At 46.6% G+C, this 27,654-nt stretch overlaps 1 protein-coding gene across 1 annotated transcript in view; it reads right to left on the bottom strand.

The window, feature by feature from the left end:
• Nucleotides 1–27,654, bottom strand: part of NUP205 (nucleoporin 205) — a 525,888-nt gene that overhangs the window by 199,860 nt on the left and 298,374 nt on the right. The window contains exons 19-20 of the mRNA XM_069227955.1: nucleotides 16,976–17,096; nucleotides 9,835–9,919 (exon numbers count right to left, since the gene is read on the bottom strand). Coding sequence (XP_069084056.1) covers nucleotides 9,835–9,919; nucleotides 16,976–17,096 — 206 coding nt within the window. The remainder of the gene's footprint in view (nucleotides 1–9,834; nucleotides 9,920–16,975; nucleotides 17,097–27,654) is intronic.

The following is a 27,654-nucleotide window of genomic DNA, read 5'->3' as shown; positions in this document are numbered from 1 at the left end:
CCTGCACACTGGGTGTCCATTCAGATGGCTGGTGTGACTGACCTGCAGGGACTAGGAAGCTGAGCATGTTGGAGATTACACAGGGGCCTACTCTAATGACAGAGAAGACAGAGGCTGTACTGGGCTGAGTGCAACATGTGCTTTTGGAATGGAGCAGAGATGTCTTTCCCTGTGCAGCCACTACAAGTCAGTGGATCTCCGGGACACCCCCACTGTTCGTGGCTAGCACCCACCTGCTTACCCGAGGGGGCCCCAATTCCCATGTGGCATACCACAAAGAAACTCATGGGAAATCGCAGAGCTGCCCGCTCCCCTCCCCCACCCAAGTACACTCCACTTCACTGCCACCAATGACACTCATGGAAACCAACAGGGAAAAAAAAGAGAACCCTGCGTTATATGCTCTGCAAGGCCCCTGCCCAAAAAAAAAACAAATCACTGCAACCCTGTGGCAGGGGAGGGCCCATCACCTGCAACATCCTCCTAGGAAGCAGACCATGACTGCCTTGAAACAGCCCTCACATGATCATTCATGGAGGGCCTTTTCCATACACTGAGTGTACATGCTACTTTGAGAAAAGAGGTTGCAGCTTAATTTAAAGAGCTGAAGTCCCAGGAGTAAGTCCTAGACTTTCTTTCCTGTGTCTCACCAAGAATATGCCAGACTTGATTACTTTCTTGTATCCTCGTGGATGATGGCTGCAATCACACGGGCAGAGTTGGGGGTTGTGGCGTTGACCAACCATGTTCTAATCTCAGTCCTTATCCAAGTCTCCTGCATCAGTACACCTTTGCCACAGTGGAGACTCAACAACCGGCTTCTTACTTACCCTTCCATCTCCCAGGAGTTCCGCAACACCATCAGACACTACCTCCAAACTAAGACCACCCCTGATGTGCCCACTCCATTGCTCTTGTACGCCCACAATGTGGTGCTCAGGGGACTCTAAGAGACAAGGCAAACTAAGAAACAAGATTCAGGCCACCAGGATAGCAAAGATACAGCTGGAGGATGGAAGTAGCGGACGGTAAATGATGAAATAGAAGCAGCCTTTGAAGGATGCTACATGTGATCTGGGTCTGGTGGCTCAGTGGACTAATGCATCCACTGTAGAGACCGGTGTTGAACTTCATGGTCACAGGTTCAATTCCTGACAGGTCCAATCAGCCTTTCATCCTTCTGAGGACGATAGAATGAGTACCATTGAGTTGGGTAACAATAAACATACATTATTCAGTGCCTTGTTACCCCCAGGTGATACGTGCGCTTTACAAATACACTTTATGTTACATCACCCTGTGCACTGCAGAGGAGGCAAACTCGGACCAGGCGACTATCTCTCAACAGCTGGCTCTAGCAGTCTCTGGAGCAATGTGGATGACGCATTAGAGGCCAATATCAAGGCCAGCTTACATTGAACGCCTCCAACCATGCAAGGCCCTGGGACTTGACGGGTTCACTCCCCAATTCTACAAAGTCTTTGGAGAACAACTGGCACCTATACTCACAGATGAATATAACTGTTGAGGACCCCAAAACACTACCAGGTACGATGCAGGACAGGGTCATTTTCATCCTTCCCAAGCTCGGGAAAGACCCGCCAAGCAGCATCTCACACCGTCCCATCTCCCTTCTCAATGTTGACGCCAAACTCTTCACTGGAATACTGGCTGCTCGTCTAGATCCCTATACGTAAGGCCTCATTGATTGAGACCAAACAGAATTCATACCAGAAAGGTCCTGCGGGGATAACACAAAATGCCTGTTCCATCTCAAAGTCTCCCACTCCCACACCCCTTCGATCCTGGTGTCTATCAACACGGAGTAGGATTTCAAACATGTTCACTGGCCTTTTCTATTTCAAGTTCTGGACCGGCTGGGCAAGGGTCCCCACTACAAGGAGTGGATAGCAGTAGCTACTACCAGCCCACTGCCCAGGTTGCGGGTGACCGGCATTACCACCAATGCCTTCCTTAAACACAGAGGAAAGGGCAAGGTTGCCCTCTGTCCCCACTCCTCTTTTCCCCTCTATATGGAGCCGCTATCCAAACAGGTTTAATCTCAAGATCAGATCTCGGGCACCCTGATAGGAGGTCAGGAGTATAAGCTTGCCCTGTATGCCGATGATGTAATGGTGACCTTGACTTTGTCTCAAACGTCAGTCTCCCCACTCTCATCCAGGAGTTGGAGGTGTTCGGAGCAGTGTCAGGCTTCAAGGTGAACTGCCAAAAATCACAAAACCTCAGCCTCTCCATCCCTCTGGAAGATAGGACTCACTTGGAACAGCTCTACCCTCTTGCCTCGACCAAGCAATGGGTTCCCCACCTAGGCGTCAAAATCTGCCCTTCGCTGGGTAAGACCGTTGAGAGGAACTAGTTAGATCTCCTTCTCACGGCTCGGGCCAAACACCAGACATGAGGTGCAGGCGGCCTCTTGTGGCTGGGGAAACTAGCTACAGTCAAAATGACACTCCTGCCTCAAATTCTGCATGGGATACAGACGCTTCTGCTTCAGCCACCCACTAATACCCTGACTCAACTGCAACTTCTAATTGACAGTTTTTTCTGGGAAGGTACGAGGCCAAGGGTGGCAAAGAAGATAACTTATTCTGCCAATGCAAGAGGGCGGCTTAAGCATTCCTCATCTTCATTAATATTACGCAGCAGTTCAGATGAGGTTAATTGTGGAAGGTCGAGACCCCTCACAAAGAAGCATTAGTGCTTCACAGATCATGCAGTAGCCAGGACCAATATATATGGAAAATAGCATGGCTTCCCAAAAAGCACAGACTGCCAGGAGTGTACATATCCCCAGTGGTGAGAGCAACGGTGGATACTTGGGACTTGATCATCAAGTAGCATCTCTCCACCTACCAGTCTCCACTCATCTGATTCTGGGTAATCCAGATTTCCCACCAGCACAACGGGGCAATGAGTTTCAGGCTTGGCAGGTGGCAAATAGCAAATGACTGGGCAACCTGTTTGACCACATGGATCTCCAATCATTCTTTCAGCTACAAGCTTACTATAGTTTCCCAAATTGTGAGGGATGAGGGCACTAAACAATCATACACTGGGCCTCAAACCCTGGTGTAAGGAAATGCCTCCTTGGCATGGTTACCCCCTGACTTTTTGCCTTTGCTGATGCTATGTTTTGATTTGAAAGTGTGCTGAGGCCTGCTAACCAGGCCCCAGCACCAGTGTTCTTTCCCTAACCTGTACTTTTGTTTTCACAATTGGCACACCCTGGCATCCAGGTAAGTCCCTTGTAACTGGTACCCCCGGTACCAAGGGCCCTGATGCCAGGGAAGGTCTCTAAGGGCTGCAGCATATCTTGTGCCACCCTGGGGACCCCTCACTCAGCACAGACACACTGCTTGCCAGCTTGTGTGTGCTGGTGAGGACAAAACGAGTAAGTCGACATGGCACTCCCCTCAGGGTGCCATGCCAGCCTCTCACTGCCTATGCAGTATAGATAAGTCACCCCTCTAGCAGGCCTTACAGCCCTAAGGCAGGGTGCACTATACCATAGGTGAGGGCACCTGTGCATGAGCACTGTGCCCCTACAGTGTCTAAGCCAAACCTTAGACATTGTAAGTGTAGGGTAGCCATAAGAGTATATGGTCTGGGAGTCTGTCAAACACGAACTCCACAGCACCATAATGGCTACACTGAAAACTGGGAAGTTTGGTATCAAACTTCTCAGCACAATAAATGCACACTGATGCCAGTGTACATGTTATTGTAAAATACACCCCAGAGGGCACCTTAGAGGTGCCCCCTGAAACCTTAAACAACTACCTGTGTAGGCTGACTGGTTTTAGCAGCCTGCCACACTCGAGACATGTTGCTGGCCACATGGGGAGAGTGCCTTTGTCACTCTGTGGCTAGTAACAAAGCCTGCACTGGGTGGAGATGCTTATTACCTCCCCCTTGCAGGAGCTATAACACCCGGCAGTGAGCCTCAAAGGCTCACCCCCCTTTGTTACAGCACCACAGGGCATTCCAGCTAGTGGAGTTGCCTGCCCCCTCCGGCCACGGCCCCACTTTTGGCGGCAAGGCCGGAGGAGATAATGAGAAAAACAAGGAGGAGTCACTGACCAGTGAGGACAGCCCCTAAGGCAACCTGAGCTGAAGTGACTCTGACTTTTAGGAATCCTCCATCTTGCAGATGGAGGATCCCCCCAATAGGGATAGGAATGTGACCCCCTCCCCTTGGGAGGAGGCACAAAGAGGGTGTAGCCACCCTCAGGGCTAGTAGCACTTGGCTACTGCCCTCCCTGACCTAAACACACCCCTAAATTCTGTATTTAGGGGCTCCCCTGACCCTAGGAACTCAGATTCCTGCAACCTAAGAAGAAGAGGACTGCTGAGCTGAAAAACCCTGCATAGAAGACGGAGACACCAACTGCTTTGGCCCCAGCTCTACCGGCCTGTCTCCCCACTTCGAAAAGAGACTGCTCCAGCGACGCTTTCCCCAGGACCAGCGACCTCTGAATCCTCAGAGGACTGCCCTGCTCTAGAAGGACCAAGAAACTCCCGAGGACAGCGGCTCTGTTCATCCAAGACTGCAACTTTGTTTCCAAAGAAGCAACTTCAAGACAACTGCGTTTCCCCCCGGAAGCGTGAGACTTGCTACTCTGCACCAGACGCCCCCGGCTCGACTTGTGGAGAAACAACACTTCAGGGAGGTCTCCCCGGCGACTCCGAGACTGTGAGTAACCAGAGTTGCCCCCCCTGAGCTCCCACAGCGACGCCTGCAGAGGGAATCCCGAGGCTCCCCCTGACCGCGACTGCCTGACTCCCAGATCCCGATGCCTGGCAAAGACCCTGCACCCGCAGCCCCCAGGACCTGAAGGATCGGAACTACAGTGCAGGAGTGACCCCCAGGAGGCCCTCTCCCTTGCCCAGGTGGTGGCTACCCCGAGGAGCCCCCCCCCCCTTGCCTGCATCGCTGAAGAGACCCCTTGGTCTCCCATTGATTTCCATTGGAATCCCGACGTGTGTTTGCACACTGCACCCGGCCGCCCCGTGCTGCTGAGGGTGTACTTCCTGTGCTAACTTGTGTCCCCCCCGGTACCCTACAAAACCCCCCTGGTCTGCCCTCCGAAGACGCGGGTACTTACCTGCTGGCAGACTGGAACCGGGGCACCCCCTTCTCCATTGAAGCCTATGCGTTTTGGGCACCACTTTGAACTCTGCACCTGACCGGCCCTGAGCTGCTGGTGTGGTAACTTTGGGGTTGCTCTGAACCCCCAACGGTGGGCTACCTTAGACCCAAACTTGAACCCCGTAGGTGGTTTATTTACCTGCAAGAACTAACAAACTCTTACTCCCCCTAGGAACTGTGAAAATTGCAGTGTCTAGTTTTAAAATAGCTATATGTGAATTATTTGAAAAGTATATATGCTATTGTGATTATTCAAAGTTCCTAAAGTACCTACCTGCAATACCTTTCATTTAAAGTATTACATGTAAAATTTGAACCTGTGGTTCTTAAAATAAACTAAGAAAATATATTTTCCTATACAAAAACCTATTGGCCTGGAATTGTCTCTGAGTGTGTGTTCCTCATTTATTGCCTGTGTGTGTACAACAAATGCTTAACACTACTCCTTTGATAAGCCTACTGCTCGACCACACTACCACAAAATAGATCATTAGTATTATCTCTTTTTGCCTCTATCTTACCTCTAAGGGGAACCCTTGGACTCTGTGCATACTATTCCTTACTTTGAAATAGTGCATACAGAGCCAACTTCCTACACCTGGCGTGCGCCCCTACATTAGTATGTGGTTGTCGTTTTTTGAGAAATGGTTCATTACCAGATCTTACAGTTATGGCTTTCCCAACAAGGACTACACATTGTCCAAATCCCCAGCACAACAGATGGGAATTAGAGATGGAACCCTCCTTCACAGACGAAGAGTAGTCGGATATTCCTGGCTGAGCCCGTACCTCTGCCAACAGTGCCTCCAGCAAAGACTCTACTAAAAAGCACTCACTATTTGTATCACACCCAATTGACCCTACTAAAACCGATAGGTACTATTGATGCAGGCGGGGACCAGCAACATCCCTTCATTTAGCCTGGTATTGTCCTGGGATAAATGCTTATTCGGGCAGAGTGGTTCAGAGGTTGAAGAACGTTACAGGGATAACAGTAGAGTTGAAGCTAACCAAAGGCCTATTGGGGGCTGTTAAGAAACAAAAGGGTAGGAAAATGGAATGGAAATTTGTACAATTGGCCCTGCTGTTAGCGAAACAAAGGGTTGCCATCATATGGATGGGCCCAAGGAGACCAGAGGAGAGTAGCTGATAAAATATGTACAGGAATGAGCGATATTGTAGGAGATCCAGCTTCATCCATGTAAAAGGGATAACCATGCAGAGGAAGACCTACAGACATTGAGGGAGACTCTCGCAGAGACACAAAGAGTAGAGGATGCCCTTACAAATGAGGAATAGGAATCGTAGGCTCAGGGATAAAGCATCATCTATGGGAGGTGGGGCAGTATTCCGAAGAGAAGGATAAACTGACATTTATTGAGACAGTTGAAAAATGTGGCATTCATTATTCCCATTGTATGGTATGATTGCTATGCTTCTCATTTCTTTGCCAACATGTCGGACTTGATGGCTCCTTTGTTTGATTGTGTTATTGAAATAATGTTTACAAAATAAAAATAAAATCTTTAAAAGAAAATTGGTATCACACCCTGCTAGGGTGCAACAGTGAAGGGTGGGTGCCTCTGATAAATGCTTGTGTAACAGCGGTGAGACTAGCATGCTCACTCACCTCCTTTGGCGGTGCCTGAAATTTTAGTGCTATTGAGAGGAAGTTCTCGAGGATATAGACAAGATTTTGGACACTAATCTCCCTCACTTCTCCAGTTATATCTTATTGGGCCTACCAATGCTCTGACATATTCTTGCTGTTTCCGCGAAGGGAAGGCCATTACACCAGCTCTCTGTGTACCCAAACGGGTCCTCCTGTCCGACTGGGGCTCAAACAAAGTTCCAACTCACCTTGAGTGGCTCTACAAAATATAAGATCTAGTGGCCATGGGAAATTAACGGCCTCCACTGAAAACAGACATCCACAATTCAACAATACATGAGCGCCCTGCTCACAATATCTGGTAGATGAATTCGGAGCTCTAACATTTCCATCTTCTTGCGAGTCCTCTGGCTGACAGCACCCCAACCGCTAGCTATGACTCCCTGCCCTGGGGCAATACCAAACAATGGAGTAGACAGCCCACGGTGTTAACTCTCCCCCAAGACTTATGGTGATGTGATATCCACATGGAGGTCCCACTCATAACCCCTCCCTCCATTTTCCCAGTACTGAGCTGTCATCCCCTGCCTCTCTCAGCCCCCATACCACTTTTGCCCTCCCCCTTTTTGTTTCTTTACCTCACCAGCCTCCCGGATGGAGGTGAGCTCTGTTTCACTTTCAAATTTAATAAAAAAGATTTGAACCATAAAATGAGTAGTCATGACCCGAGGGAGAAGACTTCAGAATGGTATGTCAGAAAACTTTATTTATTTTTCGGGCCTCATGAGGAGAATAGCTTTATTTGAACTTAGTTCACCCTTATGCTGACATACGTATCTATTTGAAGTCATGAGGCCAATATTCCACCAGAACTATATTCCAATTTTTCATCCAATATTCCATCCAGGGAAACTGGAAAATACACTTTCTTTAGTAATAATGGACAGGCATTGCAGACCTCTCCTAAAAACCTTAACGTCAATGTGCAAGACAGAGTTATTCAGTAGTTTCCAAGCAGGCATACAATGTCTAAAGTGTACAGAACCAGCTTTTGGTTAGGTTTGAGCTATAGAAACTTACATATATTGTTAAAAAATTATAAGTTCTTTCAGGAAAGCAGTGTTAGTTCCACTGAGCTTCCCTTGGCAAACAGTCAGTTACTTTTACATATGGATACCGAAACTTGTTTTAGGTTCTCAATCACAAACAAAGATTAGAATAGACAGACATAAAAGGTAAAGTTCCCGAATGTGTCAAGTACTAATACTGTTTTGAGAAGAAAGATACACAAAATGTACTTTTGCCACAAACCTGATGGCTCAACACTTTGGGAGTGGCCTGTGGTATCTGTGGTATTGACTCTGTCAAATCTCTCCTTAGCCACAACATTTGCATTCAAATGCTAACAAACATTTATGACCATCTAATCAATTCCCAAGTTGAACAACAATTTTGATCATTTATTAAGCAGAAAACTGCATGGAAATCCATAAAAGAGAAGACATAGCATTCTTATTCAGCAGGACATAGCTTTGCTCACTAATCAATGACATGCCTGCTTATGAAAAGACTAGGTCATCCTGGCTAACTACAGTTTGGAAAATATGTACATTGCTGCCTTATCCCCTGCCCCCCACCGTGTATATTTCGGCATGGGGAAGAGATAAACATTAATAGTTTCCACTGTCCAAATACTATTATCCCCAGAACAGACTTAAGTATTTATAAACTCAATAACAGGAAGGGAAGGAAATGAGTCTTGTGTGGGATGGGGTCAGAACAAACTTCTTGGTTGTCCCTCAGCAAAATGACATCCTGCAACCCCGTGGTCTGGGAGCATGATTTATTCTAAGGACAAATTGTTATATGCTGTGAAGATGCTGGCTATGATGACTTAAACCTAATCATCACTAGAACAAGCCCTGAAAGGCAAATAGTAGAAATAGTGTTCGTTTCAGTGAGTCAGTCCTTGTATATGTTTGTGACGGCTATCTCTGGACATTAATGTTGAACATATTTGTGCATTGCAGACCTTATGATGAGAGCTGTAGCCCAAGCCTGATGACACTAGCTGATGGCAAATGACTTGGATCCTGTCTCACAAAACTTAAATGGATAGTAATGGTAAAGCAAAAACAGCTTCAGAAAATGTAGACCTACATGAGCATCATTACGTGAGGCTAATGGTTGAAAGCATAAACAAGGAATCAGAGCCTAAACCTGGAAGCTCAGACCAAGGACTGATAAAGACAAAATGCAAACTGAAATCTTGTACTTCAGCGTACAAAAAACAAAGTCTAGCCACAAAAAGCAGTACTCTGGTGTTGTGTGCTAGTAGGTGTAGGGGTAGAGAGTATGTAGCCATGCAGAGATACCTAGCTTGTATTTCTATTAATTTGGTGTCCAAATTCTAGAGGGAAAGTTCCTTGAGCTTACAGGGAAGGCATTTCACTCAAGTATTTTTACAATTATTACATAAATAATTTCAAATTGTTTTATGCATGAGACAATTAACGCATGGCACAATCATATCTAATGTTCAAGGAAGATTCAACAAGAAGACGCTTAATGAAATGTGTGACAAAGTGGAACAAAGAAAACTGGTTTTCAGGCAGTCCCTTTACAACTCATTTTACATGGATAGCAAATCCCCAGATCACAATACTGGCAGATTTCATAAGGATGCAGAAGTGAAACAGCAGAGCTGTTAATTAGTTTCTGTTTGTGGAAGATATGTGCTTACAAGTCCACCACCACCTATATAACTTTACTAAAAACAAGGTTATGGAGGCCAGCAGTGACTCCTTGATTGCACAAATGTATAAATTATTATTGTTTACATATATTTCTATTGCTCTAACTGCTACCCAGCTGCCCAAACTACCTACTTTACTTTTACATCATATCCCCACCCTTTGTGGATGGAGGATATACTCTGCATGATCTGTTACAGCATAACGAAAGGGCTAGGAGATCTAGCAACAAGAACTTTCCATTTGGTTCACACAAAGTTTTCATAGACAACTGAAACACGGTTGTAGATGAAGCATACCTTCCTCTTCAAGGTTAGAGAATTCTTCTGCATCTTCACAATCTAGGCATTCAACAAAGCCAGCCATCAATCTGTCGCTTACAGCCTGCAGCACAAACAAGAAGAAAAATGTTACCCTGTAACCATCTGTTCGTAGCATGCAGTGCTGTAGATTCACACGCTCTGCATACTCCTGCCATCTAGGGTTGGGCCCAGGCATTTGCAACTTATGTTTTCTCAAAGAGGTTTGAAGTCATAAGACCTGTGGTGATCCCACCCTCCGTTCACAACGCAACAGTATACTAACTTGATCTCAGATTGTTTTGCCACTGAACAGGAGAGTAGTGTACATGGAGTGGAAAGTCAAACCCAGTGTAGTGTGAAGAATAATACATATATTGGTAATTTCTTATAGATGGTTAAATAGATAGATAGATAGATAGATAGATAGATAGATAGATAGATAGATAGATAGATAGATAGATAGATAGATAGATAGATAGATAGATAGAGATATATCAAATACACACACACTGGGGGGAAAAGGAGAAACTGTGATTATCTGTCTCTTCAGGGGAGTAGGGTGGGCACATGTGAATCTACAGTACCACATGCAACAAACAGATGGTAACAGGGTAAGTGATATTTTCTGTTAGTAATGTGAAACTCTACATTCATATGCTCAGTATCTGCTATAAAACACTCCCTTTTAAATGTGATGGCTAGAGAGTAGATAATGCAGATGCTTGAAAGAGTGTTCTTAAAATTGCTTGGTGAAACTTGCTAACATGTTTAGTAAATATAGGAAGCAGTGGCTATGTAGCAGCTTTGCATACATCGATCAAAGTCATTTTACCCAAAAGAGCTAATGTTGTCCCTTTTTGCATGTAGAATGAGCTTTAGGGAAGAGTATGTTTAATACAGCAAGTTTGAATACACCTACCAATCCACCTGCCAAGGCAGGCTTTCCAAGTAACGGAACCTCTGTGTGGTTTGGCAAAGGCCACAAAAAGTTAAGCAGACTTCTTATTATTGTAACAAATGTGTGCCCTTTTGATATCCACAGTGTGAAGTAACCTTCCTACCACTGACTCTGGTTGAGGAAAGAAGACAGGCAATTTAATGGTCTTGGTCATATGAGAAGGAGAAACCGCTTTAGACAGGAATTTGGGGTTGGTAAGTTAAACAACCCTGTTCCTATGAACCCGAATAAAGGGTTGCTGTACCGCTGTGAGAGCTCGAAGCTCACTAACTCTCTTAAGTGAAGTGAATACAATTAAAATGCAACCTTTCAACAAAGTAATTGTAGCTGACACTGCATAGGTGAACCATGAGTCATGCAAGATCGATGCAGGTGCTGGAGTTGTCTTTGGAGATATTACCCTCTTTAGGCCCTCCATTAAACCTTTAACCACTGGAATTTTGAACGCAGGTACGTTCTCCTTTTTTAAGGTAAACAGCAACAGCTGCTAAATGGAGGCAAGACCCACTTTACATAAATGTAGGATATATGAAATATTGCCCTGTGCCAAGACCTTAAGTGGATCTAACTGTTGTAATGAATAAATCTTTTCCACTTCACCGCATATCAAGCCCGAGCAGAAGGCTTGCAGGCCACCCATATAAGATACATAAACTCCTCTTGGAGGTTCAGATACCCACATTTAAATACCTCAGGTGCCAAATGACCTGACCCTGATGCTGTTGAGTGATGTTTTGGCCGACGTGAAAAAACCTTAGGCAAGGAGAAGGCATAAGGTCTTAGAACCAACTACAGGATAGAAGGAAGTGAAAGTAGGGTGAAGAAAGCACATTAAGCACAGTCACCCTCCATGACACCAGTGATTCAAACAGGGAACACATAAGGAACGTTAGAACCAAATTCAAGTCTCATTGGGGCATAGCAAAAGGAGAAACAAATATTAACAGTGCAGAAAGCAAGATATTGCTGGGCCAGGGACAACACAAACAAAAGAACCTCAGATAGCTGGGCCTGCAGTGGATCAATCTGCTTCGTAAAGCACCAGGCCACAAACTTGTCCCAACAGCAGACGTATGCTGTCGTGGGTTGAGGGTCATCTGGCTGCCAAAGTAACATCCATGACCTCAGGAGAAAGATCAAAAGCACTCAGATGCCGCTGCCCACTCTCCTAGCATGGAGGTGGTGAATGTGCAGGTTGAAGTGAAGGATCCTATCCCGCTGCTGCATCAGGAGATCCTCCCTGAGGGGCAGCCTTATCAGAGGAACGATGCTCAGGAGTACGCGATACCACATACTCCATGGCCACTCTGGAGCCACTAGGATGGCTTTGGCCTGGTCGGTTCTGATCTTCCGAATACAGGGGCATGAGTTATCAGCAGAAAGGTGCGGAGGAGTCCCAGGTTCCACTCCATTTGGAATGTGTCTCTGAGCAAAAGCCATTTTGGACATTCCAATGAGCAGAAGTACTGACATTGTGTGTCCTCAGTGGTTGCAAACAGGTCCAGCCAAGGTTCTCCCCATTCGAGGAAGACGCGTTGTGCCACCTCACCATTTGTGATATGCATGGCATCGACCGCTGAATTTGTTCGCCCTGGCGTTCAAAGATCCTGCTATGTGTTGCACCACCAGGAAGATCCCTTGGTGTACCAGCCACATCCAGAGGTGATCGGCTCCTGGCACAGAGTTCACAGACCACACCACTGCCATGCGATACCACCACATGGCAGTGATGTGGTCTATGAACCCTTGAACTTGCCTCCCCATAATGAACTGGCAGGAAGGCTTTCACTTTCAAGTGCATGCTCTAAACTCCAAGAGGTTGACATGGAGTTGAACCTCTGCCAATGACCAGAGTCCACAGATCTCAACCTTCCCCATATGGCTTCCGCAACTGAGAAAGGGTGCATCGTCCCCACCACCAGCTCTGGGTGGGAAAGGGAGAGGGATGTTCTACTGACTAAATTGCAATCCACTATTCACCACTGCACATCTCTTGCAGTTTCCTCTGACATCAGGACTAAATCAGAGAGATCCCAGTGATGCTGAGCCCGGTGGGACTTAAGATCCCACTGCAGAGCCTGCTTATTTCGCTGGGCATATCTCAGTGACATCCAGGACAGAGGATGAAACATTGGGATCATGGCCCAAATTTCATGGACCTTCCGCTACGGTGGATAGGTGTAAATCTGCGCTGTGTCCAGAATGGCTCCAATGAAAGGGAGCGACTGAGCAGGAGTCAGGTGTGACTTTGGCACATTTATTGTGAATCCCAATGAAGTCAGGAGGCTCACTGTAGCCTGGAGGTAGAAGACGACTGTCTGGGGCACGCCCGCCTTTAAAAGCAAGTCGTTGAGGTAGGACAAGACCGGAAATCCTGACATCCGCTGCTTGACCTGAAGTGCCACCAAAAAAGCAGAGCCATAACACAGTTACACATGTGGACACTGGAGCAGAGTCCCCAAGCATCTAAGCTCGATGACAGAAGAAAACAATTTACGGGTAGATCCAGTGTGCTGTTTCAGGGTGGAAAGTGGGTGGAGCCACAACAGGTCTTGTGATTTTAACTTCTTCAAAGAAAAACGAGTTGCAAAGGCACAGGCCCATCATTAAAAAGCAGCATGATGAAGAGCATAAGCACCTACAGCCACATATGCTAACATGTTATAGATCCAGTGATGTGCAAACTATTAAGAACTAAGTTGCCAAAGTTGGTATAAAAAACTAAGCTGCCACATACACATCACAACATACAGTGATTCCTCAAACCTAGTATGTCCATATATAAATTTAATATCCCAATAGCTATAGTGTTCATAAGATATTTATTGATTTAAGAGTTTTGCAAAGTGGTGCAAACCACATTTCTGCCTCCTCTCAAAACTGCCCATTGGTGGGGAGGCTACAAAGTACGTGTCTAAGAGGACTGCAGAAACTTGTAAGCACTTTGAGTTTGCAGCAGTCTGCTTGAGAGTACATTCCACATCCTTTACATGTAGATACCTCCATATAATTTTTGTAGGAAAACCCACAAATTCTTATTTTTGGAAGCTACTGTATCAAGTCACTCATTTGGAAGTAGGTATATGAAGGTGATTGGAATCAGAGGCCTGACGAGCCAAAGGTGTTAAAATGTTGGGGAGTTCTGTAGGAGAAGGAAAAAGCAATTAGGACTTTCTATTGCCAAACCCAAGAATCATAGTAAAAGGTCAAGGAAAAGACAAAGTTCTGCAGATTTACCTATACTTTTAGGAAATCATTTCCAATCTTAAAAGTAAATGAATTGTGCTACAAAGAAGTTAATATCGGCATCAATTTACTTTCTAAAAGAAAATAAGTCACTTTGATTCACTCTGAATACTAACATCACCCTCAAGGATCAGATTACTGAGTATTAGGCCTATCCTGCTACAGGACTGGACAAAAGGCCTTCTGGAATGGGCTGGGGTAGAGGCGACGCATGCTTGAAGAACACAGGGGGATGAGATGCAGGCTTTGGCAGAACTCCCGGAACGTAATGTACCTGGAGGATTTCTCTGCATCCTGCAAGGTGCGGAGCGAGATGCGGAGTGTGGCGGAGTCAGAGCGGCAAAGGATTTTTGGATATGGCTGCAATAATGACCACCCCACATTCAGTTAATGTACCAGTGACTTATGGATTCACTTGGAAATTCTCCTGTGTGTGCGGACTAGATGCTGGATGGAAGCAGAGGGGGAGGGAGTAGGCGAAGGATTCAGTTATTCAAGTTGGTACGCTACCTGTTATGCTATTAGTAGCTGTTGATTGCAACTTTATTAAAATATTCGGCATGTTACGGCTGTATTATTGGTGCCCCGGCAAGATTCCAGACATGGTGAATAATACCAGCTGTTAAATGCTTTGTATACTGTACTGCTTGTTGAAATGTAAAAAAAAAAAAAAAAAAAATATTACAAAAATCAGTGTAATAATGGGGGCACAAGCTGTCTGCCTCCTTATCATAATCTTAGTTATTCAGAACATTGTGGAGCAACTGAACAGCGTCCGAATCCAATTCGATCAAGGCTTCCAGCCTACAACAGTAATGGTGATGAGGATGAGGCAGAAGGTTGAGCAGTTCATAGAAAGACACAGGCCTAGTGCAGGCAGATGGTGGCTGCAGACTGGGAATCTGAGCCTGATCCATTGCATGAGCTGCTAGAGTCAGGGCTGGCACCAGGCAATCTGAGTCCTCACACAGGAGTGGAGATATGGTCTGGCACCAGCAGGAAGCCGGGAAGAGATCCAATGGAGTCAGTCCGCAAAGGCCAGTAGGAATCAAATTGAAGGCCACTAGAGCTCCATGAGACACAAAGGGGCACCAGATGGAGTCGGCATCGCCATGAAAAGTTGCAACATGTTCTCCATATAAGCCTCATTTTGTTGTGAGAGTTGACCCCTGCCACGGGAACCCAACTGTGCAGGCACCCACCTCGGAACAGGCTGCAACCATGGCAGCACCCTGCTTCATACAGTGCTAACTGCACTAATTCTCCCTAGAGAGGGAGTGGCGAGACAAGGATTATTAGAACTTGGACTTTTTGTGTTCTGGCAAGACTTGTACCTCGATTTCATCTTAAGACCACCCAGAGATCAAATGGGAACAGGACCACAACTTGAAAGCAGGTTTGGTATTTGAAGTACAAACTACCTCGCTTTTTGAACTGGGAAACATGTTGCTTGACATCCTTTGGGTGCATCCGAGATCATGTGTTGTATGGCTGCATATTTTGCAGACCCTATCAATCAATCCAAAAATTTATAGAGCGTACTAGTCACCCGTGAGGGTCTCAAGGCGCTGGTGGAGAGGGAGGTGGGCGAGGTGGATTACTTTTCGACACCAAAAGCCTTATTCACGTAGACCTGTGACCAACATGTGTTTCCTGCAGCGTCAGCACGCCTTAAAGCCTTTGTTTTTAGGAGGAAGATATTTCCATAGCATACTGTCTTTTTTGTTGAAATTTTTATTTGGACGTCAGTGAAAATTGGCATGGAGACACAGTTGGGTATGGAGCACCGTATCTGCATCGAAGGTCACAGAGAAGAAAGAGCTGGCATGATAGCATTGGGATGGTGCCCCACTCAGTCATTAACATAGCTGGATCGAGGTTGCTGCTGTAAAGTCTAGTGGTATCATCTTCTGGCACATGGGAGTTCTCATTATGAAAAGTTCCAGATCCAGTATGGTGCAAGTCAATACAGTATCCTAAGTAAAACCAGAAGTATGAGAAGGAATCCACAACAGGCACAAATCGGTTATTGCGAGGGTCACAGATGAGACAGGGAAATCCTTTTTGATCATGGAGGTGATTGTGTGGCTGCTTGACCTAGTTGTTGCTGAACTACCCTGAGCAGCTGGCCGGGACACCTTTGCGATTTCTAGGCAGTGTCAGTCCATGAAGAGGTTTTCCATGCAGGTTACTCCATCAGTTAAGCCCTGTCTGCCATTGGTGGACCAGGTTCACTCCAGCTCCTAATATAGACAGGTAAGTTCTTCCTTCTCTAAACAGGTCCTGCAGCAAGGTAGCTTAGCATCCTTTCCAGATTGAGACAAGACTGAAGCAAGAGCAGCCACTCACAGCAGTTTGAGCAATGGATGGAATATTAAGAAAAATCATAATGACACAGAGCGGAGTCAAGTCAAAAAAGAAGTTGCCAGAAACTACAGAATCCTGTAATTTAACAGTACAAAGGGTTTTGACTTCTGTGTATCTTACTGAATCACTACTGGAAACTGGGGACCCGCCTAAGCAATTTGAACTTCAATACAAAACACAAACAAGTATACATCAAACCAATGCACAAAGAGGCATTCCATTAAATTCAGAAATAAAACAGGACGAATAAAAAACAAAACTGAGCTGGATTTTTTCAGAGAAAATCAGTGCAGCAGTATCTGTGAAACCTTTACAAATTTTGCAAAGAAAAAGTCAACCAATATCTCCCTCACTCGACATAAATTGTCAAATCGGATCTATTGATTGGCTGTGAACCCAAGCACATATGTCAATGGGCTGTAGTTTCAAATTGGCTTTTATTGTTTATAAAAATAACTTAAGTACAATGTGGCAATGGGAAATACTGGTGGTATTCTGTCTACCACAATATTTACCATCATGAACACCTGTTGAAGTCAATGTATTGATAAAAATGAACCATGATACCTGATCCCTTGTAAAATCTCCCACCAGCTTGATTTGGATGTTAAGATTGCACGAAATACAGCAGAGAATCTTGGAGCTCTCAAAAGCCAAATCTGGATTGCTACTCCCATGATAAAGATACCTTAATTGAGGAAATGAAAAAAAAAAAATCTTTAGGAGTCTGTACATGGGACACAACCTTTAAAACATTTCCACAACACATCTAACTGCTGAAATACAACAAGCACGTGTAATTTTACTTCAGAAAACGGTGCTAGCAAATGCACTATCTGTGAAGATCCTTGACTGCTGCAGTGGAAAAACTCCTGAAAAAGAAATTCAACTTTGAAGAGGAGTGCCAAATATTAACAATGGTCATTACATACCCTGTCCCAAAAACCTCATCTGTATGTGTTTGTCCTGCCGCAAAGAAACTAAAGTGCTTTTAAAATAATTTTTGCCATTGCAGACAGCTGTCAGTCCGTGAGTGATGGTCACTCAGTTGGAGACCAGGATTAACCCTCTCCATCACATCAAGTGCTACTGATAAGTCTGGAATACTGTGAACATCTCAGTCTGCCCCCAAACAACAAATTAGTCAGGCTGTGGAAGACCCTGCAAACTGTGAGCAATATCAATAAAATCTATCTCCTTCTCATTGAGGGTGGCAGTGTCCTGCACGTCAGGCCAGGCTTTTGTAAGATGCTTTTTTAAACACCCTAGCTCTAAATCAATTACTGATAAACTATGTTACCACAGAATGGAGTTATGATTTAATTCTAACCTTTACAAATCGATTACCTTTGTAAGTTATCAGCAAATGTAATGCCTCTGTTACCGCCTCCTCAGTCTGTTCAACTGTCTACATTTTTCCCCAAAAAGTATAGAAAGTCTCCTGCTTAGGGACAGACTCCAACTCACTTTTCTTCCCTTTGGGTGTTTGCCAGGAAAAACTTGTGTCTACTGAATAGAGCCTTCAAAAGATCATCCCCGAAGCAGGTCCAGTGATATGCTAGCTCATCAGGTGCCCTGGTGGTTATGTGACAGCGTGTGCAAGGGTCTGTGTGGCAACAGTGAGTCTGAGCACTATGTGTATGTTAACATGCACATTAGACAGGAAGTGTCACCCCGCTAGTCCCACCAGTTATCCTGCGCACACATACTAAACTGCCTCAGGCATTTGCTTTAATCTCTGCCTCAGTCCCTGAAAGGGAAATCAGTGCATACTGTATTAGGGTGAAGGCAACAGTAATGTTGTGGTCAGCAGGAGATCCTCACTCTGTGGTGCTGAAAAGTCACTCCTGTTGCATCTCATTTGAACAGTTAGGTCTTCAACAGGTACTCCCTTTAATAATCCTTGGTGTTTGCGGAGATGGTCACAAAAATGAGTAGTAGTAGAGAAGATGAGTATTGCATTCCTCACCCTCAAGGTAAAGTAATATCTGCTGTGGCATATTGGCACAGAAAACCTGCAACACATCCTCAGATTTCTGGAGAAGTTCAATGCAGCAGCTTCCAATGTTTATAGCATCTCATCTACTGTAGGTATTGACCAATTAGAACGTTACATGAGCTCGTTTAATCAGCAAAAATATGGAAAAAAAATACTCAGTTTTCTTTCAGGAAGGGCACAATAACAGAGGTCACAGTATTGCATCAGAAATTAAGTGACACAAATCAATAGTATCTACAGCTAAAATCTACAGTCTGTGCACAGCACAGAGACTAGGACCTTGGAAACTATGAAAGAATATTAGACCTTCTGTAATAGGTCTGGGAGAGGGTCTTCCTCCTCCCATTCGGGAAACATGACCTGGTTATAAGAAAGTGTCCCTTTTGACATGGTTATCCCCCCCCCACTTTCCCCCCAACCCCCACCTCTCCCTCAACACACACACACACACACACTTTTTGCCTGGTATTTGATGCTATTGTGACTGTGTGTATGCTGGGATCCTGCTAACCAGACCCCAGCGCATATGTGTTCTTTTCTTAAATTGTACCATTGCTTCCACAATTTGCACATGTAAGAAGGTAGCCTGGTGGGTGGTGGGTACCCAAAGTACTTACACCTTATACCAGGTCCAGGTATACCCTCTCAGTGAAGTGTAGGCAGTGTCTAAAAGCCAGGCTCTCTAGAGGTAGCTGTGGATGAGCAGCCAGGGATTATCTAGGAGACATGCAAGGCTCATGCAATACGACTGTAGTCACACAGAACTTACACACATGAAAGCAAACAGTTGTACAAAAATAAAGGTACTTTATTTTTGGAACACAATACCACAAATTACTAGAAGGGCAACCCTCCAATAGGAGGTAATACAGTAAATATATACACTAGCAATCAAAGAGGCATAGAAAAGGTTAGTAAACAGTGCAAAAAGACATAACCAATAGTGACTAAGCACAAACCATATACTAAGAAAATGGAATGCAAACACGGGACCCCCACCTAGGTGACTGGAATGTGTAGAGGGGACTGGAAGTACTGAAAAATCATAACAGTAAGTAACACAGTACCCCTCTACCCCCCAGAGACCAGGAACGCAGGAGTAAATCACTGGAATTTCCCCAAACCACCCAAAAGGAGGAAAATAATACAAATAAGATACCCAGACAAGACTGCAAGAAAACCAGCAGTGGGTTCCTGATGAAAGAAGACATGTGGAGGGAGGGGACCAAGTCCAAGTGGATTCCAGGAGGAGTAGGAGCTACTACCCACCCAGCTGTACTTGCAGGAGTTTGTCGACGGTGATGAAGAACAGGTCAGCACTGTAGTCCTGGAGCCGGAGAAGAGATCCTGACGGATGCAGATGATGTCCCATGGTGGAGTGAAGGTTGCATACAGGTGTCGGTGCAGGAATTCCACCAACAAACCTTGGCAAAGGGAAGCTCGCGGTTGGTGGCAAAGTAGTGCTGCCTGGGACCAGCAAGGCCCAGGAGGACCCAACCCAGGAGGGGGAGTCACAGGGGACCCTCAGCATCGCAGGGAGTCCACAGGAGCAGAGGCAGCACTCGCAAGAGTTCCACAGGACGGGGCACAAGAGTCACAGACGAGGCCCACGCAGCACTACAAAAGAGAATCCCACACCGCAGGAAAACCACGCAAGAGGCTGTGCTTTGCAGGAAGGAGTGCCAGGGGCTGGAGCTACAGCTGCAAGAGATGTGGTGCACGGGGGTACTGTTCTGCGTGGGAAGGAAAAGGCTTACCTCCATTAAAGTTGGACAGCTGGCAGAGAGGACCAAGAGGACTACTCCAGACCACCACCCATGATGCAGGATCCAAGCAGCTCAAGATGAGGGGAAATCCACATAGTCGGTCACTGCTTGCTGTAGGTGCCTGCAGTTGCAGAGGAGTAACTCCTTCACTCCAAGGGAGATTCCTTCTTCTTCTTGTGCAGGTTGAAGAGTTGCTGTCTTTGGAGACTGCACTGCCGGGGAAATGTTGCAAGGCTGGCAGGGGCTAAGGAAACAAAGTTGCAGAAGAGTCTTCTTTGTTGTTTGCCGCATTGTCAGTTCCTGGAGGGTCCAGTCGCGGTTTCAGTGGCCAGAAGTCAAAGTGGAGGTTGCAGAGGAATCCTGCTGGTCTTGCAGAGCCGAATCTGAGGACCCCACCCAAGAGAGAGACCCTAAATAGCCCTGAGAGGGGGACTGGTCACCTAATCAGGTAAGCACCTATCAGGAGGGGGTTCTGATGTCACCTGTCTGGCCTGGCCACTCAGATGCTGCCAGAGTTCCCTGCCAACCTTGGGAACAAGATGGTAGAACCCAGGGACTCTCTGGAAGAGCTCTGGGCACCACCCCTGGGGTGGTGATGGACAGGGTAATGGTCACTCCCCTTTCCATTGTCCAGTTTCATACCAGAGCAGGGGCTGGGGGTCCCTGAACTGGTGTGGACTGGTTTATGCACAGAGAGCACCAAATGTGCCCTTCAAAGCAAACCAGTGGCTTGGGGAGGCTCCCCCTCCCAAACCAGTCACATCTATTTCCAAAGGGAGAGGGTGTTACCTCCCTCTCCCAAAGGAAATCCTTTGTTCTGCCTTCCTGGGCTTGATCAGATCAAGCAGTAGGAGGGCAGAAACCTGTCTGAGGGGTGGCAGCAGCTGGGCTGCACAGAAGAAACCCTGTAAGACTGGTGGTGGCAATACTGGGGGCCCTCTACGGAGCCCCCAGAATGCATGAAATCATACTTCCAATACTGGCAACAGTATTGGGGTGTGATTCCGACATGTTTGATACCAAACATGCTGAGGTTCAAAGTTACCATAATGTAGTTGGACATAGGTAGTGACCTATGTCCAGTAAACGTGTAAAGTGGCATACCCACACTCACAAAGTCCTAGAAAAAAAAAATCTGGATTTGTAGGGGCACCTTTGCTAGTGCAGGGGTGCCCTCACACACAGGTACCTGCACCCTGCCCTCTGGGCTGAGAGGACCTACCATAGGGGTGACTTACAGTGACCTGGAGTGAAAATGGGTGCATACACCCGTTTCACGCAGGCTGCAATAGCAGGCATGCAGAACCCTTCGCATGGTCTCCCTATGGGTGGCAGAATAACTGCTGAATTCCATAGGGATCCCCTAAAACCCCAATGCCCTGGGTACCTTGGTACCATATAATAGGGACGTACATGGGGGGGGCAGTATGCCAATTTTGGGAAGAAAAAAGCTACAGTTACCAATTTAGAAGGAAGAGAGCATAGTCACTGGGGTCCTGGTTAGCAGGATCCCAGTGAAAACAGTCAAAGACACTGGCAAGCAGGCCACAAATTTTGGGTAACCATGCTAGAAAGAGGCTAGCTCACCCCTGGCACACAGCTAAGTCCCTTTTCAAAGGTACCAGTGGTACCAAGGGCCTGGTGACCAGGAAGGGTCCCTAAGGGCTGCAGCATGTATTGTGCCACCTTAAGGGACCCCTCACCAAGCACAAGCACACTGCCATTGCGTGTGTTGGTGGGGAGTAAAAGGTAAAGTCGACATGGCATCCCTCTCAGGGTGTCATGCCTACAAACCACTGCCTCTGGCATAGGTAAGTCAACCCTCAAGCAGGCCTTACAGCCCTAAGGAAGGGTGCACTCTACCACAGGTGAGGGCATAGCTGCATAAGCAATATGCCCCTACACAGTCTAAGTCCTTTCTTAGACATTGTAAGTGCATTGTGGCCATACTGAGCACACAGGCTGAGAGTTTGTCATTACGAACTCCACAGCTCCATGATGGCTTCACTGAAGACTGGGAAGTTTGGTATCAAACTTCTCAGCCGAATAAACCCACACTTTTGCCTGTGTTGGATTTATTGAAAAATGCACACAGAGGACATCTTACAGATGCCCTCTGTATTTCACCCAACCCTCTAGTGTAAGGCTGACCGGTCTGGGCCAGCCTGTCCCTAACACACAAGTTTCTGACCCCATAGGGTGAGAGCCTTTGTGCTCTCTGAGGGCAGGAACAACACCTGCTCCAGGTGGAGGTGCTTCACACCTCTCGCCTACAGGAACTACAACACTTGGAGGTGAGCCTCAAAGGCTCCTGCCTTGTGTTCCACTCCCCCCAGACCAAGCACCACTTTTGCCAGCAGGTCTGGTGGGAAATTTAGTAACCACCAGGAGGTGTGCCCACCCCAGCTAGGACCATCCCTAGGGTGCTCAGAGCTGAGGTGAACCCCTCCTGGCAGACTCCTCCATCTTGCTTTGGAGGATATTAGCCAATATGGTTAGGAATGTGCCCTCCTCCACAAAGAGAGTGGGCACAGGAAGGGTGTAGCCACCCTAAGGGACAGCCAATGGCTACTGCCGTTTGACCCCTGTAACCTTGATCTTCAGATTCCTGGCAACCTAACAAGGTGACGGAGGACTGAAGAGCTGCACCAACAGAGAAGACTCTAGACAACAACTGACTTGGCCCCAGGCCTACCGGCCTGTCTGCAGCTTCAAGAATCCTGCTACAAGAAGACATCCTTCAGGACCAGAGGTCTCTACAAACCCCAGAGGACTGCCTGCCTACCCAAGGACCAATATCTCCTGAGAACAGTGGCCCTGTCCACAAAGAAACATCCAAGTCCTGCCCACTCTGCACCCAACACCCACGGCCCCTGTCAAAGTGGACCACCGGTCCAGAAAGGATCTCCAGGCGATTCCCACCTCGAGTCCACCCTGAGTTGACACCTCCCGACCAACACAAAGACGCATGCAGCTCAAATCCAGAAGACTCTCCTGACCGCAACCGGCTCTGGTGATTTCCCGATGGCTTAAGGTACCCCTGAACCCACAGCCCCCTGGCCGTGGGGAACCCAAATGATGGTCGAGCAAAGTCCAGGGGGGGTCTCTACTTGCATGTCCAGCAGCTAGTTTTCTTTAATTGACTCCATGGATGACACCTGCAGCACCCTTTGTGACCCCCGGGGTTCCCTCATTGAAAAGCACTGGGCACCCGACGCTGTTTTTGGTGCTGACCTGTGGCCCTTCCCCGGTGCGGATTGAAACCCCCAGGTCTGTGCCCTGAAGTTGTAGGTACTTACCTGCAAGCAGTTTCTTTCAGAGCACCCCCTGTTTACACAGAATTTCATTGAGTGCCCAACAACAACTTTGACCGCTGCACCGGGCCCGACCCCAAGTTGCTGGTGGTGCACCCTTGGTGTCTTTCTAAACTTTACCCTGTGGACACCTTAATCCCTGAAGACTAGGATCATAAGTCGAGAACTTACCTGCAAATTGTGTTGTTACTTTTCCTCCCCTAGGAATGCATTGCTTTCTATGAGAAATTGCGCTGTGTCCACTTTTGAAACTGAAAAGCATTACTTACCTGTCAACTGTTTTACTTGTCAATTCTAAATAAAGTGCATTTGATACTTGACAGTGATACATTCTTGAAACTGTACTTACCTGCAACAAAGATCCTTTTGGTTCTAGACACAAAGTAACAAAGTATTTTTTTGATACATAAAACATTGGCCTGGAGTTAGTCATTGAGTGTGTGCCTCATTTCTTGACTCTGTGGGTACAACAAATGCTTAGCACCACCCTCTGGTAGCCTAACTGCTCTACCACACTACCACAAAAGAGATCATTAGTATTATCTACTTTAGCCTCTGTAAAGCCTCTGGAGATCCACTGGACTCTGTGCACACTATACCTTACTTTGGTATAGTATATACAGAGCCAGCTTCCTACACAGGCCACGAGTCCAAGGTTCAGATGAATTTAATCAATTATTGTTTTCTATAAGCTTCATATGACATCTAACATAAAGCAGCCCAGACTTTTTCTTATTTATCATTATGATGAAAACTACCTTCTCCAGTTTTGAAATACTCACATAATACTTCAGTAAGGCAAGAGCAACATACACAACTTATCTAGCATTAAAGGAGTTACATAATTCTTGATCACAGCCACAGCGCATTTGTGTTTGATCAGAATCTACCAAACAGAAGATAAATAGGTGGTTGTTTTACCACCAAGTAATTAAGGGAGCAATATTCTACACCCCAGTCAACACATTTTTAGTTAACAGGCATCCAAGACCGATTTGGCAGTAGCAGAATGGATGGAGAAGACTAGAAAGAGTTGAATTCTCATGGGCAGCCTCAAAGGATAACTTCTGAGAATTTTCTGTCTAGTTTTATACTAAACTGGTACTACAAGGACACCAGCTCTTAGCACTCCACTCAAAGACCCATTAGATAGATATTTTTTTTTAAAGAAAACCTTTGTCATTTTCATCCAACATAAAACACACAATCGGGTACATGGTCCACCAATAGTCATCAATAATTTGAGCACAGTCTAAGTCACTTACCTTCGGTTACACTATATCCAGCAGAGACACATTCTAGTTGCAGATTCCTTACCTTAGAACTGCCACCATGCAGCAGTCTGGTTCTGGGGATTTTTCTCAAGCAGTACCCCTGCATGCCATCAGGTGGCCTTGGTCAGCTCCGCATCTGTTGTTGTGCGCACTGGGCATGACATCACGGGTCCTATATAGGCACCACCCCATGTTTTGGTGTCAGTTTCTTTTACAAGTTTCCATGCTAGAAGCACGGAGCCATGAAAAACACTGACCATTGGTGGGTCAAAACGAGGGCCCTGAAGGCGATGTCCCTGTCCCTAAAAGTCAGTTCACAGAGCGGGGAGGATGGGTGGGTCGGTATGGAATCTGCTACTAGTATGTGACAACGAGATAAGGCATTACTGACGGTAAGTAACTACTTCATCTGATAGAGGCTTCAAGTTGCAGATTCCTTACCTTAGAATAGATACCCAAGCAACACCATCCCCTGAGGAGGATCTGCAAACCAAGATTATAATAGGAAGAAAAAGGGAAGAATAAAAAACGCCCCTTCGGACAAGACTGTCCAGGCAATAGTATTTAGTTAACGTTTGCAAAAATGGCTATGTTGCTGCCTAACAGATGGCAGTAGTTGTAGCTGTCGCTCTGGTAGAGTGAGTGCGCAACTCCTCAGGAGGTTGCTTTTTAAGCAATGCATAGCACATTTTAATGCAGAGAAAGACCCATCTAGAGATGGTCCCCTTTGCACTGCCCAGCCCTTCTTCCCACCCACATACTTAAAGAGTTGATCATCCATCCCGAACTCTTTGGCAGGTTCAAGGTAGAACGTCAATACTCTTTTTGAGTCCAGGCTGTGGAGCTTCTCCTCTTCCTTAGAAGAAAGTGGGGGATCCGTAAAACGTAGGCAAGGTGATGGACTGACCTACATGGAAGGGCGAAAACACTTTCGGAAGAAAGGAGGCCTGTGCATAAAGCACCACTTTGTTGGCATAGATGGAAAAGTAGGGTGACTTAGATGACAATGCCTGCAGCTCTATCACCCTGCGGGCAGATGTAATGGTCACAAGGAAGGCTGTTTTTAGTGTTAGAAGTCTGAGAGGACAATTGTGAAGTGGTTCAAAGGGAGCACACATGAAGAATGTTCGAACCAAATTCAAATCGCACTGGGGCATTATGAATGCAGATGTAGGAAACATATCGGAAAGACCCTTACGGAACCTACTTATTATAGGAGACTTGAAGGTTAGTCAGGTAATCTCAGAAATGCGGAGATAGCAGTAAAATACCCTTTGAAGATGCCCAAAGCAGAGCCCTGTAGGGCCAAAGAAAGTACAAACAAGAGAACCTTCGATACAGGGACAGAGAGGGGGGTCAACAGATCTGTCTGCACACCATGCCACAAATTTGTTCGATGAACAGGCGTATACCATTTTGGCAGAGGGATGCCTAGATGCCAAGATAACATCACAGACTTCGGACGGAAGGTCAAAAGCCGTCAATTGCCACCACTTAATCTCCATGCAAGAAAGCAGAGACTGGACAGGTTTGGGTGGAGAACCTTCCACTGCTGCGGTGACACAAGATCCTCCTGAAGGGACAGTCTGATTGGAGGATCAATGGCCATATTCAATAGCTCCGGATACCAGACTCTTCGTGCCCAGTTCGGAGCCACAAGGAATACTTGGATCTGGTCATTCTTGATTTTCATGAGAACTCTGGGCAGAAAAGCATCGTCAAACGATTGCCGTCTTGGATACTCCAATGCGTAAAACTGATGACATTGTGCGTTCTCTACGGAGGTGAACAGTTCTAACCAAGGCGTTCCATGCATTTGAAAGAGACCTTTTGCCACCTCCGAATGTAGACGCCATTCGTAACCAACTAGGCATTGGCAGCTGAGTTCGTCAGAGAACCCACCAGATGTTGGACCACAAGGGATACGCCCTCTTGTTCCAGCCTGCTCCAGAGGCGCAGAGATTCCTGACAAAGGGTCCACCACCCCACCTAGCCCTGCTTGTTGCAGTACCGCATGGCGGTGGTGTTGTCTGTGAACATCCACACCACTTTCCCTTTGAGAGAGGGAAGGAATGCTTTCAATGCCAGTCTGATCACCCTGAGCTCCAAAAGGATGATTTGAAACCTGGAAACCGCCCGAAACCAGACTCCTCTGATTTCCGCCTCTCCCATGTGGCTGGCAGTAGGAAGTTGGCTCTCTATATAGTGCACTAAAATTGAGTACACTGCGCAATGGTGGCCTGTGGCCATCTTCAAGTAAGTATTTTCCTGTCTTTTATTCCATTTTATCTCCCTTTTCTCTTTCTGAGCCACGTTTTCCCCTGCGTCACTGCTGCCCCGCCCCGCCCCATCTCCGCCCCCGCAAAGCGTTTTACCCGTCCTCACGCCTCCCAGCTGACCGGACCGCCCCGCCTCCCTCTCCCTTCTTAATGGTGCTGCTCCCTGCCCTTCTTTATGGTGCCGCTGACACGCCAAAGGCAAGCCCATCTGCGCCCAGTGCCACGGACCCTGGTTTTGCCCCATTCGCCCCTTCGATGCCAGCACTCTAAGCGCCCTCAACCCGGGAAGTTCCTCAGTCTGCCACCGAGCCGACCCCAAGAACACCCATGGACCTTTTTCTTGCTGTGCCTGCTCCAGCACCCTCATGATTCCACACCAAGCACAGATGGCCACCTCAAGTGCATGCTCCTCAACACACGCTCCCTTGTCAAGCACGCAGTAGAAGCCTGGGACTTCCTCGACTCAACAGCCTCAGACGACACTTTCTTCACAGAAACATGGATCGCCTCCACCTCTGCCCCAGACATTGCCATGGCCATTCCAGACAGCTACAAAATCATCCACAAGGACAAAGCCAACCAGCTTGGAGGAGGCATTGCCATAATCTACAAAA

This window comes from Pleurodeles waltl, chromosome 4_1, assembly GCF_031143425.1.
Source record: "Pleurodeles waltl isolate 20211129_DDA chromosome 4_1, aPleWal1.hap1.20221129, whole genome shotgun sequence".
NCBI lineage: Eukaryota > Metazoa > Chordata > Amphibia > Caudata > Salamandridae > Pleurodeles > Pleurodeles waltl.
Note: the sequence above shows the minus strand (reverse complement) of the source record. Positions and strands in the feature narration are given on the sequence as shown.